The 21,174-nt window shown below is 40.1% G+C and overlaps 1 protein-coding gene across 1 annotated transcript; it reads left to right on the top strand.

Annotated features, from left to right (window-relative positions):
* Positions 1-17,006: 17,006 nt before the first annotated feature.
* Positions 17,007-18,968, top strand: LOC136179496 (paramyosin-like). Its single transcript, XM_065956353.1, has one exon. It carries the CDS (start codon positions 17,007-17,009, stop codon positions 18,966-18,968), a length of 1,962 nt encoding a protein of 653 aa, XP_065812425.1.
* Positions 18,969-21,174: the final 2,206 nt, after the last annotated feature.

Here is a 21,174-nt window from a genome sequence, read left to right as displayed (position 1 = left end):
GTGCTAAGGTGCTAATGTTTTTGCTCCCCTCTGAGCCAAAGTGGCTGCATATGGTAAAAGGGGCGTGACATTTCCGAGAACCATGCTGAGTGACTGACCAATTATGGCAGAGCTGACAGGCCGACCAATCAGATCAGACTTGGCACACGTGGGGACTCTGAACGTGGGCACTTCAAAGCCTTAGAGAGAGAGTCAGAAGTGAGCCAGTGCATGGAGCGGCAGTACATGAAAACAGACACTTTTTTAGAACTTTAGCTATTGTGAACATACTTTAGTAGGTACATAGATTAAATATATGAACCCCAAAAAGGGCATAATATGGGCTCTTTAAGTAAATGCTTGTTCCATAATTTGACTCCACGGTATCTTATTGAGTACTGTCCTCGAGATGTATGACACATTGGTAGGTATAGCTTATTGATTTGTCTAGTTGAGTAATAGTTCACTTGAGAATTAAAAATGAAAAATGCTTTAAAGCTTTCTGGCAAGTTTGCACTCATGTATTTAACTTTAAAAATAAAGCTACTTATTTGAAGAATATTAATATCAAAGACTGTCAATGTGTTACACTTCAGAAAAAGAGGGGCGGTTGCATCACAGGACTTGGAGAAAGTTGCCATTCTGACAAAACGTTTCTGGAGTAATAGAATTTTTTGAAGCTATGTTTGGAAAGTGCTGGCCCATACAATATTACAATAAGTAAGATATGGATATATTAGGCTGTAATATAATGTTGAGATACAAGAAGAATGTAAAAAAACACACATTTTTCTAACATATTGTTGCTATAACTTACATGTGCACAACAGTAGGCACTGTGTAAAAATGTGTCAGGTATGCAAAGCAATTGTTGGTCAAAAATGTGCAAAAAAAAACAAATGAGTTTCAGGTTTAAAGTCTCATACTTTGCCCTGCTCAGGCCTGACTGTTACAGCTCCTCTGTTGTCTCTCTTCAGTCCTCAGCGGGATACAGTGACCTGTTCAGCCGTCAGCTCACATGTAACAAGAGCCCAGTGATGAATAGGGAGAAAGCTGCTACTGAACACGTGCAGAAGCTCAGGTGGAGATCTGAAAGTAAACACACCAAGAGAGAGAAACGTTGGGAAATAAACGTACAAATATTTACTCTGATTATGTTTTCAGTCAGACATCTATCAGCATCATTATTCATACTCTGAGCTAAATAAGCTTGTTTTTTAACGGTTTACTCATGTCTCTGTCAGTCCAGTGTCTTTAAGACTCAATAAAGTTTTGTGTTCAAACTGACAGACAGGCTCAGTCCTGTCACTGCCTCTCACAGGTTGAAGCTCCAAACAGGTGGATTAGGCACCTGTGAAAACAAATCAGAAAAACCAATAGAACTGAAAAACATTAGAATATTTTGCAGTTTTAATCCGTGACCTGAATGACTTTCCCTCAGCACACCGTGGACAGACAGATGAATATTTAAACACAACACAGAGGTAGTTTGAGATCCTGTGATTTGATGTTAAATTAAAAAAAAGACTCCTGTTGTGTGGATCAAAATAAACCAACAAAAGAGCTCTTCCACCTGTGCAGAAGCCTGTTGGGAGGTTAATATCTGTTGGCTCTTTGAGTGTTTTTTCCTTCTGCGGATGTTTGAAAGTGTCTTTATGAGATAAAGCCTCTGAAAGCTCTTTTAATCCACTGATGAATAACTTCTCGTCTCCTTTCCCTGGCTGAGCGCTCTGACTCAGAGGAGCTTTAAAAAGTCGCACATGTGCCCTCAATGATGACACTGGGAGACTTCACATTGTCCCTGAGATTCACATCTTATCTGAGATGCTTTTGTGCTAAATCTTTGATTGATGAGTCATAATTAACCTGCACATTTCCGTTTGTTTGTTTGTTTGATCTCAGGTGGAACACATTGTGGATGTAGGTTTCATGCAAATGACGACACCTCTTTATTATTTAGTATGCCAAAAAACATTCATATACGACACATGTTTTTCATGGAAGCATACAACATCAGGCGTCATTTGTAGTATGATCAGAATTTTAATAAATGTTATTCGAGTCTGAAGGAGCTGTGCATAGAGCGTCAGAGTGAACTTATCTTTCGACCTATTGTTATTTTTTGTTTTTATGCAGATAATGTGCTGTTTCTGCATGTTGTCTGAGTTTTCTATTGTTATGTTTTATTGCTTTTTGATTGCCGTTTGGTTTTATTGTTTTTTTATTAATACTGCTGTGAAGGCAGCTAAATGTGTGCAGCATTTGGAGTCCAAGTCAAATATCCTGAGGGAGCCTATTCAGCAGTATGAGCTTTTAAAAGAAACAGATTTTCTTTATGATTTACACACGTCAACTGGTCTTTGGTTTGCTGAAATAAGACGAAATCATGACACAAATTTAAAAAAAAAGTCAAACTTTGTCAGGTCTGTCCTCAAGAGGAGAAGAAAACTACACTTTAAATATTTGTTGGCATTTAAATTGATAGTTTCTGGTGCATTCAATTAAGGAAATCTCAACACTGATTGGCTCTCCCAACACAGCATCAAGCAGATTGTTGTGAAGTCTTTAAACTAGAATTGATTGTTAGCTGCACATGTATGCAGATATCTGTTTATACAGATAAATAAAACGTTGTCAGATTATTGCAGATAGAAGCTGGGATGTCATTACTATAGATTGCTTTTGCTCCACCTGCGTACAGGCTATGTCTTGCAAACACCAAAGCCTGCTTTTATCTGATTGGTCAATATGACTTTAACTACAAACGTGCTACAAACAGAAACTAAAACATTTCATTTACTTTATTCAAAGCTTTCCTTCAGATTCTACATTTTTAAGTAGAAACAGTAAATAGTAAAATAAGTATAAGGGTGTTTTCTGAAGGATCCAAATGACACACATTGATCCAGTATCACCATTGTGCATATGAGAAATAAAGAACTAAAACTTCTATGAACTCATAACACATTACAGGTTTCATAAGCTGAAGGATGGGGGCTCCATGATGATTATCAGCGCTCTTCTTCTCCTCTGTGGAAGATTCACTCGTCTGACGCACCAATGAAACTCAAGGTGAGCAGGCTGATTCTTTACTCAGGCATGTTTTTTTATAAGAGAAAATATATTTTTTGGAGGCAGCTAAATGTGTGCAGCATTTGGAGTCCAAGTCAAACATCCTGAGGGGGACAGTAGAGTATATGGCATCCTTTTCCGACCCACAATCCTGAGTGCTATGAGTGTCTTTATATTGACTTTTTCATTTAGATTCATAGGGAATAATTGTTCCAATAATGTGGAAATCAAAACATTGCCCTATTTTTCATAAATGTTACAAATAAAGCTGAAATCATACAACACACAACAGAATTTCTGTAAAGAAAAACTCAGGGCTACTTTGGATAATTATGAGGCACACTCACACAAGATTCACAGAAAATTAAACCCTGTGAGGATTTGTGTAAGTGTTAGTCACAGGCAGACTGAGACACATTCTGGATTCTCAAGGTCACCTCACAGCGTCTCACCTCCCCTCACAGTGTCTGTCCTTTGTGAGAGTACCAACAGAAAGAAGAGACTGTGACAGAAAACAAACGCTGGCTGATCAGAGTGTGCGTTAACGGAAGTGCAATGTGAGAACCCTGGTTATACAGACTGTAAACAAAAAAGTATTGCAGATATGATGAAATGTTTTCTAATCACATATTTTGACATCTTTCAGCCTCTTTTTACGTCATGTCTTACCTCCTGATACCCCCCCCCCCCCCTCCCCCCCATTTCTTTGGAATAATCACAAATTTATCTCAACTAATCTTTTTAACTACAGTTAACTTAAAATTTTAAGGCAGCCCGGAAACTATCCTTTTGAAAGGGCCCATATTATGCTTTTTCTGGTTTTATATGCTCTTTAGTGTGTTTTCCAAGTGTCCTGTGCATGTTTAGGCACATCTATGTGCAAAAATTCAAGAGTCCACGGCTTCTCCTACGTCCTCCTGTTAGCTGCAGCATTAACGCTCGGTTCTAGCCCCCCTCGAAAAAGATTTGTCAGTGTGACGTCTTGTCAGTGTGATATCACTGATCTAAGCCCATTGGCTCGTTGTGGCAAGCCCTGCAGCTCATGTTGCACGCCCGTTAACTTCTGTAGCACGCCCACGATATGCCATAGCCTGCAGTAGCACAGTAGTGCTAAGGTGCTAATGTTTTTGCTCCCCTCTGAGCCAAAGTGGCTGCATATGGTAAAAGGGGTGTGACATTTCCGAGAACCATGCTGAGTGACTGACCAATTACGGCAGAGCTGACAGGCCGACCAATCAGATCAGACTTGGCACACGTGGGGACTCTGAACGTGGGCACTTCAGAGCCTTAGAGAGAGAGTCAGAAGCGAGCCGGTGCATGGAGCGGCAGTACATGAAAACAGACACGTTTTTAGAACTTTAGAGCTATTGTGAACATACTTTAGTAGGTACATCGATTAAATATATGAACCCCAAAAAGCTCATAATATGGGCTCTTTAAGTTATAACAACTAAAAAAAATTTCACAGTGCAGGAGAAACTTCACACTGTGGAAGAGAAATCCAGGGAGATTTTAGGGGCAATATTACAATACTTTTCACAATACATTGTTGGATCCAAAGAGTCCACTCTATGTCTCTCCCTCACAATGGAACAGCACTAAAAAATGGTGAATGCCTTATAAAGTGCACCAACCACCACTGTATTGTGAAAATACATCATCATGCATTGATGTGCAAAGAAAAACTGTGGATGACGAGAGAAGTGCGACTAGTCAAGTTAATTCTGCTTCCTCTACTGAAGTAATGGTGAGTAGTGGGTGGTTTTGGACACAGCTTTTATAGACGTGATTTTCCTCTAACCTGCAGATTCAACATTTATTTTTCATCCAGTGGCGTCGCCCCCTGCTGGTCATTAGAAAACATGCAGGTTTAAGGCACTCTGCATTGGCTTCACCTTTCACATTTGGATGCTTGGCCCACCTCGTTTAGACAAACAAGGGGTATAACTGTTGCCATATTTTTTCAGTTTGTCTGTGTGCAGAGCAGAGAAACCATAAGTAAATACAAAGCAATTTCTTAAATGTATAAAGAATGTTGACATTTATAACACTATCCCGCACGTTGGACTGCAGCCAACCATTAGAGTTGACAGCTCTGTTTCGCTCCAGCTTTAGCAAAGAAGATGGATGCATGGTTAACACACTAACACACACACACTCTCCCTCCACCCTGGTTCTTAGGAACACATTACATCGTCTGCAGCGAAGGAGTTGTGGTGAATCTTGGCCATTAGGCTGCCACAGAGCGAGAAGAAGAAAAACAGACGGGCTAAACTGCCCCCAGACAATAATGAAGGAAACATGTCGATGTTCTTGAAGGGAACTCACTGTACTCTACGGGAAAATTGGCACCAAGTACAATGAAATAAAGAAGAAGTGCGTCAGACATCCTGAAGGAGAGAGGGACCACGGCAGCATCATGTGCCGCTCAACCCCCTCCCCCCCCTCATTAAACCACAGAATACACACCGGAGGAGCTGTCTCTTCCTAATGTCTACATGTCAAAGACAGGGGGACATGCTGTGACTGAGAATCACACTTCAAGTCCTTTCATTGGAGAGGGACAGGAGGAACATTTTAGGGGTATTGTGACATTTTAGTTTTACTTAAATTGTTGCAACTATTTTCTAGATCTTGGGTCACGTATTCAACGTTTCAAAGTACACATTTTTTTAATAATATACAAAAAGGTGAATTGTCTTTATGCAGTCTCAGATGCATCGGCTGTCAATTGATATAAATATATCCTCCAGGAATAATACACAACTTTTCAGTAACACCTATGCAGCCAACAGTTAGCGATGAATGACAATCAGCTGAGACTTGTTTACAGTCCAGTTTAAGCAACTTGAGGAGCAACTGTGTGCTTAGATCACAATTTGCCCCTTTATGTTCACAAATAAAAATGCCATTATTTATTTTTTCATTACACCCACCAGAGGAGCGACTGTTCATCTGCTTCAGTCCCAGTGTAACTGAGTTACACAGAGGCTTCTTCAGCAGTATGAGCTTGAAAAAGAAACAGATTTTCTTTATGATTTACACACGTCAACTGGTCTTTGGTTTGCTGAAATAAGGCGAAATCATGATGCAAATTTAAAAAAAAAGTCAAACTTTGTCAGGTCTGTCCTCAAGAGGAGAAGAAAACTACACTTTAAATATTTGTTGGCATTTAAATTGATAGTTTCTGGTGCATTCAATTAAGGAAATCTCAACACTGATTGGCTCTCCCAACACAGCATCAAGCAGATTGTTGTGAAGTCTTTAAACTAGAATTGATTGTTAGCTGCACATGTATGCAGATATCTGTTTATACAGATAAATAAAACGTTGTCAGATTATTGCAGATAGAAGCTGGGATGTCATTACTATAGATTGCTTTTGCTCCACCTGCGTACAGGCTATGTCTTGCAAACGCCAAAGCCTGCTGTTATCTGATTGGTCAATATGACTTTAACTACAAACGTGCTACAAACAGAAACTAAAACATTTCATTTACTTTATTCAAAGCTTTCCTTCAGATTCTACATTTTTAAGTAGAAACAGTAAATAGTAAAATAAGTATAAGGGTGTTTTCTGAAGGATCCAAATGACACACATTGATCCAGTATCACCATTGTGCATATGAGAAATAAAGAACTAAAACTTCTATGAACTCATAACACATTACAGGTTTCATAAGCTGAAGGATGGGGGCTCCATGATGATTATCAGCGCTCTTCTTCTCCTCTGTGGAAGATTCACTCGTCTGACGCACCAATGAAACTCAAGGTGAGCAGGCTGATTCTTTACTTTTTTTTTTTTCATGAGAGAAAATGTTTTTTATACAGCTGCGTCAGAGAACTCAGAGAAAAGAAGACTTCTGCACAATAATTATAATTGTATACCAAAAATAAATGAGTCAGTGGATCTGACACATTTTTGAGTTCCTTCAGACCTTTAGACCTCAGAGATGAAGAACAGAGACTTTGAAAATAAGACTTTCAAAAGAAAAAACAGTACAAAGGAACGCTTCCTGGACTAAAAAAAGTGTTAGTTTGAGGTGCTCTTTAAGGGATACTTGCAGTCTAAAGGCCCTGACACACCAAGCAGACGGCAAAGAACTATTGGCAACCAAGGCCGCCTGTGGCGTCGGCACACAACGCCTTTTGTGTTGGCCAAAAAGTAGCACGATAACACAACACAAAGACTACAGCGGACGGCCAACCACCACGTACATTCTGTGCATGCATAAGAGGCAATAACTCTCCATGCCAGCAGGTGGCAGTAGTCTGTAATCGTCATTTCAAAAAGGGGAAACCGGGAGAGGACGAGGAAGAACGCAGATAAATAAACCATTATTGTGATATGAGAAGACAATTTTCTCACTGCTGTTGCTCAACACTCGTAATGTAAGTACTTCTACTCGAGAATAATGTCTGATAAAAAGTTGAAAATGGCGCTGGTGTTGTCAGCCCTTGGTCTTTTATTAGTGTAACAAGAATAGAAGACGCTCTTCTGTATTTCTTCTCATGCACTGGCTCTCTTGTTTCGCTTTGTTGAACAGCCAATAAGAGAGATTCTTACTCCCAACCGCGCCAGCGACGGCTCACGCTGATTCCACATGTTAAATCGCCCCAAAAAAACTGGACACACTGCAAAAACTTGGGCGCCGACCGCTCACCGACGGACCGACGGGTCGACGTCTCCTTGGTGTGTCAGGGCCTTTAAACCTTTAAGCCTAAAGACTCATTTCTGACAGCCTCCCACATTTTAAGACTTAGATTTAGAAAAGACTGGACCTAACTGGGTCACTAACTGCAACACTACACCTATGTTCCTTTTAAGATTTTGATTTCCCATAATGCACCATTTGGGAATTTACAACTTCAACTTACAAGCAGAAAACTAAAAAGGAGAGTGGAGAAGGCAATTCAAAGTCCAGAGAATAATGTCTGATTTCATATTCCTGGACAGAATTGATACAGGGAAACTCGAGGGCTGAAATCCCTTCTACATTCTATCATGGTACAAAGAGGATGAAAAGTCAAAAAGGCATTCTTGATCTCTCAACCAGTTTCTCCTCCTTTTCCACAGCCTGCCCAGTCCTGCCGAGGAGGTGCACTTGAGAAGGTACAGAACCCCCAAACGGCTCTGGCGCACTCCCTTTAAGTAGCAGCCCCACTCTGACATCTCTCCACTAATGTATGTCCACAGGTCCTGTCAATACCAAAGTGTTAACCAGAATTTCCCCTCAGGGAGCAATAAAGTATGTAAAAAATAAAAGTTAGAATTAAAACGTCAAAACACAACTTGTTCAAATCTGGTAAGCTTTTTTTATTCTAAAAGATTTAAGCCATATTTATTTCTGCAGAAAAAAATACATAAAACTGAATTATGGCTAAGAAATTTGGAAAAGCCTGTTACATGTAGGCACTGCCAGCACTGATCCACGGGTAAGAGAACTCAGTTTACTGGAGGTGCTTTCACACTTGCACAAAACTCTTAAAGTTTTGGGGTGAGCTGCATGTTGAATTGTATCGCTCTGACTTAATCAGAGTTTCTCTGGCCTGAGTCACAGTATTTTTTCTGCAGAAAGTCCATCTGAGCCGTTTTGAGAACGCAGCAGGATTTAATCAGGAGAATTCCTCTTGAATGGGAAGGAGTGGTGACATTTAGTCGCTGTGATCGGTGCACAACCATGGCCTATATGCGCACACGACAGTATATTCAAATTTGTTACAATTGCTTCATTGTGCTACATTTATAATTAGACAGCATTGGAAATTCATATAAAACGTGTTTCTATTGCATTTGTTCACGTTCGGCTTGAAGGACTGATTTGTTCCTCAGTCAAACAACAACAAGATTTCTTTTTGTGCTATTTCACAAGCAATAACTGAATATAAAGAGAGAAAAAAACATTATCATCCAATTATGTCCTTGACACAGTTTTATGTTGCATTGAAATTAGAGTTTGTACTGCATTTCTGTATCCATAGAAACTCTTTATATTTGTGTTTTTCTGTTCAGACGTAACTATACAGCAAAATGGAGTCAAGGTCATTCAGAATGAAGTGGTTCACAATCATCGCGCACGCTTCATGGCCATGCTTTGAGAGGGCAGGTATCAGCTTCAGCAGAGCTCTCATGTCCTGAGCACCTGGCACAGTGAATTAATGCGGTTCATGGGACTGGAAAGTGGCTCAAGCTCCGGTGCGTTTCTGCAGCCATCTCAGCTCACACGCAGATATACACTCAGATCTATTGTTATCCACGATCAGAACAAGATGTTCCTGAGCATCCAGGAGAGAAGAAGACAGCTCAGGAATCTAAAGCTGCTAGAGAGACAAGGAAAATATGCAGGGGTTAGGGTATATGTGCGTGTGTGTGTGTGTGTGTGTGTGTGTGTGTGTGTGTGTGTGTGTGTGTGTGTGTGTGTGTGTGTGTGTGTGTGTAACCCTAACCCTAACCCTAACCCACATGATTGTGTTTCATTAAATGATATCTGGCCTAAATTGAGATTCTCTTCATCTTTTATTATCCAAACATGTCTTTATTTCATATTGACATATAAGTCCTTCATTTCGTTCATAAAAAGTAGGTCAGTGCTTTAAATAGCCTGACACTATTATCCACTAACCCTCTGACTTTCTGCTATCACCCTGACGATGTGAATGAACAGCCGAGTGAATGTCAGATAAACATCATTTGAGAGCCTGTCCTTTCAGGTGCAGCACATCAATTTGCACAGTGAGTCATGAAAATAATGATGTGCTCTCGCTTAATTACACACATCTATATGAGGACACACAGATAGAGTTTGTAGGTCCAGTGAGGGTCACAGTAAGTTCCTTTGCTCTCTGTTTTGTGTTTCACAACATTGCTGCTGCTGTAGGGGCGTGACGCAGAACTGGTGCATTCTGGGATAGCTGGACAGGGTCATGGCCTGAATAGTTATTTATATATGATTTAATCAATATTTTCCTTGTACTTTTCATAAAAACTAGAAATGGGGAAGAGTACTCGTTGATGACCTCATTATTTGAGTAATGCTTCTCTACTTACCTGCACACGCGTTTTCTAAAGATACAACAGCTCAGCTCAGTTAGCATTACATGCACAATGTCAGCTCTGAGCAGGAAGATGATGTCTGAAAAGACTTTCACAAATTAGAATACTGTAAGATGGAGATGAGATTTATTTTATAGATCTTTATTTTTCTCAGGTTGAGATAATATACATTATTTGATTTAATGCTAATTCTATTTATATTTACATTTTGTACTTTGTAAGAGTATCTGTTTGATATGATGCACTGTGCCTTTAAGCTTACTCATGGTTACAGTTGGAGGAGTGATATTGCTTTAAGACAAGTAAGGTGTCCCGGTTGTTGGGGTTCGGGTTGTGTATGTCATGCTTTGCTACGGACAGACATTAAAGTATGTGAGACGTACTGCAGAAGATGTCCCCGTGCTTTTACTTACCCCCACCTGAAGATATATTTAATTAAGTATGTTTAGTGTTACAGTTAACAAGACAACCAAGGATTAAATCAACATCACCCAAGAAGCGCCGTTACACTTAATAAAACTTCACAAAAATAAATCTCATCTCCATCTTACAATATGATTAAGTACAGTGCAAGATATCTGGTGCTAAACGTGCCTTTAATAGAAATTCTAGTTTGATGCTTAAGACAAAGTGTCACATCATTTGTGGTCAGGACTTGCCATATTAAACATTTCGTCTCAAACTAACTCAACGTAGAACCAGGCAGAGAGGTGGCAAAAAGCTACAAATCACCCCCACTCAGTCAACTCAACAAATCAAAGCAGATGTGTTCGAAAAATGTGACCTTGTAAAGTTCGTACTGATAAAAAAAAGAGCTTTTTTTAGACCAAAACAGTTTTTTTTTATACCAGGATGTTTATTTCTGATGTTAAAATGAACATTTCCATTTGGGTGCAACAAGGGCTCACAGGTGTGCTTCCTAAAGTAAAAGTCCCATTCATTTTCTCCATAGCAGTTTTGATTATAACCATCAAAGGTAGACTCACCATGAGCTACCTGTGTCTGAAACGATATATATGGTGTATGTTCCTTAAGTCAGGAGTGTTAAGGTCGCTGGTTGTCTTGGTTCCAGGCTTCAATCTCTTGATATAATGATTTTCTGAAATGTCAATAGAGGATTTTAATGGGGAAGTTTATTTCAGAACCAAAGGTGCCGAAAAATTGGGCGGCCACTTTTGAGCTCCATTTGACCTCCTGGGTTTTTTGGAGAAAGCCTCAAGTGGACACTGGAGGAACTACAGCATGAGCTTCCTTTTTAAACGACTATCGGAGTCTACACTGTTTAATTCTGCAGATTAACCTGAATGTTTGGTGATCAACCATAATTGGACAGTTCACTTCATGCAATTAAAATGTGTCTCCAATTGCACCAGGCGACCATTTGTGATTGGATCTCACTTCCTCGCTCTGTATGCAAATAAAGAAATGACCTCAATCGCCTTCATCATAAAAAACATTCACTAATAAAAAACAGTGACGCAGAATCATAGCAGGGAGAAAGAGAGGGAGAGCTCATGCCAAATAGATAACTGCTATTGTTGCAGCCACAAAATACTGACTTTACATGGTCACACAAGTAATATGTTTTTAAATCATGTAGATTCCTTTTTCTTCTTCTTATCTTACTTTCATTGAGGTCCATTTTTTTTTTTTATTCAGGCACTCTATCCCTACATAAGTGTTCATTCTGATAGATCTGTGAAGCATCTGCTGCATGTTTTTTCGTTTTTTGGTAAAACAGTTTGAGCTACACTTTTGCATTAAAGCCATTTTGCAACAGAAATAGTGATTATTACACTTTTTTGTGGCATTGAGTAAGTGTGCAGACTTGTCTTCTTTTTCTCAGTACTATTTTTTTATTGTCCTGTACCTCCGTAATGTGCATTTAACCCCTCATCTTCTTGCAAATAAAGTGATTCATAACAATGGATCATAAGAAAAAAAAAAAACAGGCAGATAATGTTTATTTATTTCACAATCTCACAGCAATAGATCTTTGTTCATTATTGTTTTAATGTGTTTGCTTGTGTTGTATAGAAAATATGTGAAATCAAAAACGCGCCTTCATTTTATTATGTCCATGTTCATCCTGCAACACAGAGAACAAATGTCCACCGTGCTGATGTGTCAACACAGGTGAGTCTTTCTGGTTTTATATGCTCTTTAGTGTGTTTTCCAAGTGTCCTGTGCATGTTTAGGCACATCTATGTGCAAAAATTCAAAGTCCATGGAAACGCGGCTTCTCCTACCTCCTCCTGTTAGCTGTAGCATTAGCTGCATGTAACGCTCGGTTCTAGCCCCCCTCGATAAAAATGTGTCAGTGTGACGTCTTGTCAGTGTGAGATCACTGATCTAAGCCCATTGGCTCGTTGTGGCAAGCCCTGCAGCTCATGTTGAAATTTCTGAGTCGCGTGCTGAGCAACTGACCAATAACAACAGAGCGGATCGGCAGACCAATCAGAGCAGACTTGGCCCACGTGGGGTCTAACAGTGTGGGCTCAGCAGAGTGTAGCTGACGGACTCAGAGCGTAGAGGGAGCAAGGAGGAGCAGTACTGAAAGCAGCGCTTTTTTCTGAAAAGTTTTTTCTGAAGTCAAGTGTGAACACGGCCTTAGGGAGAAAAAGGGAGGAAAAAGTTAAAAGGAAACAGGAGGAGATTTTCTTTGGGGAATTCTGCACAAACACAAGAAAACACTTGAAATGTCAAACAGACAAAAAGAGAACAGAGGGGAAACCTTACACAGGGACAGTCCTGATTATTTTATTTTCTTAGACAGGTTTGTGTGACCTCCACTGTATATCTGAAATACACTGAGAGAAGAAAAGGCTCTACAGTCCACAGAGAACAGGGTGAACATTATATCAAAAATAATTATTAATAATTCAAAAGGTTGGCCTTGCTGAGGATTTTTATCCGATGTCTTATTAAAGTTTCTATGAGGATCTTTAGTTGTGTTGATGTAATCGCTCCCTGTGGACACACTGGTTCCTCTGATGTCTTTGCTGATGCTGTCCTTTACATGGTGTCATGTTTTCGGACAGAGAAGTCATCCTGTTTTTGTTTTTTTAACAGTCAAACTTGTCACTCATAGTGAAACTCTCACACTGGGATTTTCAAGATGCTTCTCAGTTTTATAGCGGCTACAATGAAAAAAAAGGAAAAGTGAGCAATGCATCACCAATGGGAAGAATGAGTAGACACCTGATTTGAACTCACAACATCCTGCTTACAAGTCCAGTGCTCTCCACCATCATTCACTGACATTTCTAGAGAACTATTTTCCAGGCAGGTATGAAAAAAATGAGTCATGTGTACTTGTTGAACTTGTGAATGCGTCATCTTCTTTTTTTCTTCATCCTTTTTGTTTAAGTCACACAGCCCTTAAAATGATGTGTAAATGTATGAATGAAAAATAAATGGGGTTATGTTTTTGAATTGAAAGCATTTCACCCACCACTACAATAACCCATTTCCATTAACATGTCAATGTAAAGATAAACAAGTTATAAAAATTATAGCAAAAAAGTGTTTCTGACACATTAATGTTTTACACACACAAATGATAAGTGGAGAAAGAAAGGACAAATAATTCTATTCATGTCTACTTTCAATACTGAGATTACTGAGAAGTATTCAAGAGACGTGTTAAAAAATGTTAACCTTAAAAAGAAGTTTGCTGAAGGTCAAGTACGACCAAAAAGCAATATGCTCTATTGAGGGGAAAAAAAGCTTTAAGCAGCCTGATTTTAAAAACTAGTAAACCAGATAACCGATCATATTTTAGGGTTTCGGGGTTGCCACTGGGATGGCCAATTAAATTTATAGGGTGTCCCTGGCCACACCTTGGCCCCGCCCCAGGTTGCAGTTAGGTCTTAGACATTCAGACCTGATGGCAACCTGATCTTGACCCTTTAATTCTAAAATCCCGGCTCGTGCTCACTGGGAATCTTTAAGAAGAAATAATAATATGGGAATTTGTGTCACAAATATAAGCATCTCAACGCTTCCTGCAAACGTTAAAAAAGTAACCAAGAACTGAAAAGAAGTTGCATGTTTTCTTTCCCCTGCCTCTAAAAGAAACTTCACATCTTTACGACACACTATATCCCACTTTTGTCCAACAGCACAATCTAAAGTTCCTCACAGCTGCTTCAGTTATCTTTTTTTTATATTGTAGTATTGTGAATGACATATTGTTTGCGAATAGGAGTTCAAAATGCTGCATTCATTTTTCTCTTGTTACTTCAAATGACACAACTTTATTAAGAAATGTTACAGCGATCAAATGTTTCTTTCAACAAAACAGTAAAAAAATATGTTTTTAGAATCTGCATGTATATTTTTTACAGAAGCCCTAGAAGGACATTCATCCATACATTTAAAATGACTATTGTCCTATGATAATGGGTCAATTTGAAGGGGGTTTTCATGATATCTTGTTTATTTCATTACCTCAGGATAACAACACTACCTAAGTGTTAAATAGTTAATTTCAGTCTTTAACTCAAGGTACAGAGAAATCACCTCTTTATCACAAGAAAACCGGCACTATTATCTCGAGATTAAAACATCAATAAGTTGAGAACTCAAGGAACAACCAGAAAGTACTCATCATAGGAGAGAGGAAAATGTATGGATGTATTAGGACATGTAAGTCATCAGGGCTCCTGTAGGTTGTATTTATGCTCATAGTTAACTTGTTCCAAGTGAAATGGGAAGCAAATCTAAAATCTTACTGATGGTGATATTTCATAATAAGACTGTGAGAAATGTCAGGAGGCTGACGGGAATAACACTTTCTAAAATGGAGGTTTGTTTTCCAGTAAACGATGCATAATTCATGTCCCTTTCTTAGCAGCAGCCTGAACCACAGGGAAGTCATCAGAGCTTTTAGTGATGCAGCAAGCCTGGTTTAGAGGAAAACATGTTCTGAGCCCTATGTAGTTTATTTCTCTGGGGGGAAGGGGTCTGTCTGTGCATGCTTCTGCATTAGAATCTCAACATCAAGACCCACTTCTGATCTCAGTGACCGTAAAGAACGTCCTCTGAGGTTTACACAAAATACTGGTCAGCTCCATCCAAACATCGGAGAGACTCAAACGTCAAATAAACTCAGCCAGATTTCTACAATATCTACACAGCAGAAAACTGCATCTTGTGTGCAGAACTGGAGCTTTTCTTATAATGAAAGTATATTAACTTTATTTTTTTAAGTCACCACATTATTTTTATGCACATTTCCATCCACGAGAGCATGACAATAAAAAGGGGCGTGAGCCAATAAAAGAACAGCTGCTTCCACAGTTCCTCTTAATGTAATGCAGACGGGACGGAAATAGAAAGGAAGTCTGGGAACGTTCTGTGTCGAGGGGCCACAAGCTACCACATCATGTTATTGTTTCCCTGTCAGTCAAAAGCATTTATCGGAACAATCTGAGAACACAATAAACAACAAATTTCTCATGATGCAAACAATAAAACATCTCCCGTCCTCCTCGGCTCAGACTGTCATCTCTGTGATTCTCTTGTCTGTTTTTATTCATCAAAGACTTTTAGTCCTCTCTCTTGCACCATTCCTTTTTGAAGTTCAGGTGAATCATAATTATTCCTTGGTTTTCTTTCCTTTTGTTGGCATGTAAATGCAGAGCAGATAATTGCTGGAGGATTGTTGTGAAAGCACAAACAAAGCCAGGGGTCAACGGGAGCGTCCTGAGGGCCTGAGACTCCTGCAGAGAGGACGCTCACCTTTTAATAACCCCCACCCCCCCGGGTCAGATGGTTAAGTGCGGGGAACCTGCAAAATATTTAGTTATTTAACTAGGACTTGTACATGACTTGGTTTGTTTTGTACATTATTCTTCTTGCTTTCTAAGTATGTTGTATTTGTTATTGTTGTAAATTAAAAATATGTTTCAATCAGGAGAGACTTAATTGAGAATGAACAATTATTTATTTAATAATAAATGTACAATAATTTAGAATTAAATGTGCAAAGTCTTTGGGGGATTAGACTCCATCGTGACAACTTGATGTACTCAGAGGGGTAATGAGGCCAACAGCAGGATAGGATACCCCCCTATGGAGTCTAGACACTGGTGGTGGTGAAGAGGAATGGAGGCTGTGAAGAGGAATGGGTTTCAGAGCCTGAATCTGGACTCTGCTGACCTGGTATGGTGGTCTATTGGAGCAAGAGGAGGAAACCTGCAGCATAAAGGCTGCTCTGGTCCAGACTCAAGAGGACCTGAAGCAGCAGAAGCTGCAGTGGGACGAGGAAAGTTCCCATCTACTAAAAGAGCAAGAACAGACAACCTGCAGGATGGAGGAGAAACTGAAAGAGGCACAAAAAGACCTGATGAACTCCAAGTGTTCATCTGACAAACAAATCTTCAGAGTGCCTCTGACTTTCAGTTTAGACTGCCTCTCCACACGTCAAACTTTGTTTGTTATCAGGAAAGTCTTTTTTATTAGCTATTCAGAAAAGAGTTTGGAGATTAAAGATTAAATGAATTGTGTCAAGCTTATGAGTTGGGAATAACAACATTTATTACACAGTGCATCGAAGAGATGCTTCAATTAGTCAATGGGCCAGAGCCCAAAATTTCATTTGTTGTGAATTTTTGCAATACAAGCAAAGATTGATAAGATTGATATTTACATTTATTTGTAAATTTAGAAATGATTTAAAAAAGGTTGAATGTGTCATAACTTGTGGAATCTTTGTTTCCTTTGATTGCCTTTGATGTCTGTGATGTCATCTGAAGCCTTTGATGCATTCTAGAATCTTTGCTCAAGAACCTATAAAAGCTCAGAATCACCAACAGTCATTTCAGTCCAGCCACCAGAGCCAGACAGTCAGACACACAGTGAGCAGAGCATCAGCAAGTATTCACAGTATTGAGAGAATGGAGACAAGAGTGAAGAACAACGCCAAAAAAGGCAGAAACAAGGTGAAAAAGAACCTTATCTTGTGCTCCTACAATCAAGAGGTCAAAGTCCTCAGCGACCAGGATGAAAGAAGGACATACCCACCTGCCGACTATCTAGATGTAGAATCAGATGAGGAATCACAGTTTCCTCCTTTGCAGAGGGACCCATCAAAAGGGACAACTCAGGATGAACAGAAGGAAGGAAATGTCCTGGGTGGGAAAGATGACTCAGCAGTGACTCAAACACCCCTGCAGCCTGCAGTGTCTCTTCATCCAGAACCAGAACTACAGCCTTTAGAGACTCCTAAAGAGCCACAGTCTGTAGGTGTAGCAAATCAGTCACAGCAGGCCAATGATGTGACAGCTTTGAATATGTTTGAGATCATCACTAAGGTGACTGACCAAGCCCCAATTCAGATCCCTGAGGTAGAGCAGTTAAAACAACTGCTCGAAGATCAGGAAGCCAAGGCGACCTCCAACGTGGCTCTACTCCTTGCTGAGGTATCCAACAAGCAGGCCATAGCAAGAGAAGCAGTCATGGAAACGGGGAAACTTATGGACGCTCTCCAAACTGAAAAGGAGAAGCGTATGAAGACAGAAGAGTGCCTCGCCCAGCAAATAGAGGAGAACTCCAGACTGAAGGTCGGTGTAACCAGGGCTGTCATGGACCTGCAGTACCAGGCTTACCTGTGGGGACAGGACAGGACCATTCTCCTGGGGGAAATCAACAGATTGCATGCTGTATTGTACCAGGCGCAAAAGTGTGCAGAAGAGAGGTCCGGCCTCCTGGCTGAAGCCTCTTCCATCAAGGCTGCACCCAACCAGCCCCCAGAAGACCTGGAAATCAAAAACAGCCAGTTGGAAGATGAAAAGTCCCGTCTCCTGGCTGAGGTGACAAATGAAACCTGCACCCTGAAGACTGCACTCAACCAGGCCCATGAAGACCTGGTGAAAAAGTGCAACCAATGGGAAGAGGAACGATCCTGTCTTCTGTTGGAGCAAGAGGAGGAAACCTGCAGCATAAAGGCTGCTCTGGTCCAGACCCAAGAGGACTTGAAGCAGCAGAAGCTGCAGTGGGACGAGGAAAGATCCCGTCTACTAAAAGAGCAAGAACAGGCAACCTGCAAGATACATGCTGCTCTGGTCCAGGCCCAGGAGGACCTGAAGCAGCAGAAGCTGCAGTGGGACGAAGAAAGATCCCGTCTACGAGAAGAGCAAAAACAGACTACCTGCAGGATGGAGGAGAAACTGAAAGAGGCACAAAAAGACCTGATGAACTACAAGTGTTCATCTGACAAACAAATCTTTCAATTCCGGGTTGCTCAGATGGATGAAAGGTGCAAAAATGCGACCGCACTGAAAAAGGCTCAAGAGAACATTGAGAACCTTAAACAGCAGTGGAAGGAGGACCGGTCCCGTCTCCTGGCAGAACATGAGGAGGAAACTCTCAGGATGAAGACTGCTCTGATCCAAGCCCAAGAGTGCCAAGACAGACAGAAACAAGAATGGGAGGAGGAAAGGTGTAAACTACTGCTTGGGCACAATGAAGAAGCCAGTAGGATGCATGAGGCACTAACACAATCCCAAAAGGACCTGGCAGAGAAGAATTGCCAGTGGGAGGAGGACAAGTCACAGCTTGTTGAGGAAACCCTCAGGATAAAGGCATCCCTAAACCAGGCGCAAATAGAAAATTATCAGCTGCAGTGGCAGAAAGAGAAAGCCTGTCTCCTGGAGTCTGTGAACATCTTGAAGCAGTTTCTTGAGGAGAAGGATGAAGAGAAAGACAAGTCAACAGAAGGCCTTATGGACAGACTACAGAACCTTGAAGTTCAGGTGGAGGAGGCTCAGAAAAAGAAGAAAAAGTCTTTAAAGAAAAAGTTTCTGGGGCTTTTTAAAAAAGATGAAGCAACCACCTCACCAAACTCAGGCCACCTGTAGCAAGACTCTTCAACCCTCTCCAAAACCTCCTTCCATCCACCTCCTAACCTCCCATAAACTCTAACCTCCAAATAAAATCCTGGCTGCAAACCAACTTTCTCAAACTCAACTGCGACAAATCAGAAGTCATCATCATCAGCCCCAAATCCCTCATCATATCCACCAACAACTTCTCCCTCACCATCGATGGCTCTACAGTGCTCCCTTCCCCCCACATCCGTAACCTTGGAGTCATCTTTGACCAAACCCTCTCCGACGGCAAACACATCAAACACATCACCAAAACAGCCTTTTTCCACCTCAGAAACTTCGCCCGCCTCCGCCCATCACTCTCACCCACGCATTCATTACCTTCAGATTAGACTACTGCAACAGTCTCCTCTACGGATCACCATCACATAAGATAAAAAGATAATCCTTTATTTATCCCTCAACGGGGAAATTTACATTGTCACAGCAGCAAAGAGCAAAGATTGCAAACAAGTACAATTTAAATTAAAAAAAAGAAAAATTAAGAATGTACCAAAAAATAGATACTAAAAAAATAGATGAAAAAAAAATAGATCAGCTATTTGACAAATAGACATTCACATTCACTCAAAGAGACAGTCACATTCACTCAAGAAGCTCCAATACATCCAGAATGTACGTAAAACAAAAAAATAAAATTTGATTGGCTTCAAACTTCAAGTGCATCCTAAGTTTACTCACTTCAAAATCATTTTCTAAACATTACAGGGAGCATAAAATGGCATTGTCAATAAAAGCTTTTGAAGCAATTTCTATTTTTTGAGTGTATTTTCAGATTTTTACATCTTAATATTATTGTCTGAACGTACTCAAAGTTGTGTGTGTCGTGGTTGCGGATGCTCAACATGAAACACAAAAAAGAAATATCTGAACAACAACCGTCATGAAATGTTCCCATTTCACATATTCATGCAGCAGCAATTTTTCTTCAGATTTCACACTCCAGGTCAACAGAAATGCTGTTGTAATAACATACTGCTGCATTTACTACATATCAAGCTAACAGCATTGTTACATTGCTAGCTATGATTATTGTTAGCTAGGGGTGTACCCATTTAAAATTGTATCTTCCCAGCAAGCATTAAAAAATCATTCAAGCGATGTCTTCGGGAAGACATTGAGTAAACGTTTATTTTCAAACCAGATTTTAAGAGGAAATCTGCTTCTGTCACAAGAATCATAACACTTTCATAATTTTTTTTCTCATAGATCTCATATTTACAGTGGCTAAGATTACTGTATACGGTAAGTTAATAAAGTAAAGTAATCTAAGCAGGAGTAGACATGTTTTTTGTACTCATAACTCCCTGCAGTCAAATCTAATGCTTCCCACCATCTGCTACATCTGCTACAGTAAAACTCCTGTCCTAACGTTTGATTACACGTTAGATAGTGGAGTGCGGGAGTTTACCTTTCAATAAATAAGATAAATGTAAAATATGATAAATGCATAGTGCTGCTCTGTAAATGATGTAAGAAAGAGTACGGTCTAGACCTGCTCTTTTTGTAAAGTGGAGAGACTTATTTGAGAATGAACAATTATTTATTGAACAATTTAGAATTAAACGTCTTTGGGGGATTAGACTTCATGTACTCGGAGGGGTAATGAGGCCAACAGCAGGATAGGATACCCCCCTATGGAGTCTAGACCCTGGTGGTGGTGAAGAGGAATGGAGGCTGTGAAGAGGAGTGGGCTTCAGAGCCTGAATCTGGACTCTGCTGAGCTGGAATGGAGGTCTCTGGGGCGGTGGTGAGTTGCAGTGGTTGAACTGAAAAGACAGAATGACTGTGGAAGACAGAGAACTGTTTTAACATTTGGCAGCAGCAGGATGATTGGTTGAGAGAGGTTGTGCCTGAATCTGGTTGGTTAATTACTTAAAGAATAAACACCCATAATCAGCTGATCACCAGAGCAGGTAGACAGAGGAAGTAGTTTAGGTTGAAGTGAAAGGATGAATGAATTAGTGAAAGAATATAACCAGTCTTGCTGTCTGAACTTACGTTGAGCTCCATTTATGGTTGAACACTTTGTGACTTACTCATATTTTGGTTTTAATGAAATCCTCAGGGAGCTTTCAGAAAAAGAAAAAGAAAATCCTGCACCATGACATCTGTTTGATATCATCAGCTATCTGCGGCCACAGTTTGTGCTCTGAGGTAACAGAAATCTTGCATT

Source organism: Labrus bergylta, chromosome 6 (assembly GCF_963930695.1).
Source record: "Labrus bergylta chromosome 6, fLabBer1.1, whole genome shotgun sequence".
Taxonomy (NCBI): Eukaryota; Metazoa; Chordata; class Actinopteri; order Labriformes; family Labridae; genus Labrus; species Labrus bergylta.
Note: the sequence above shows the minus strand (reverse complement) of the source record. Positions and strands in the feature narration are given on the sequence as shown.

Excerpts from the sequence above, each read along its gene's own strand:
- LOC136179496 (XM_065956353.1), top strand. The coding sequence starts at position 17,007 with ATGGAGACAAGAGTGAAGAACAACGCCAAAAAAGGCAGAAACAAGGTG.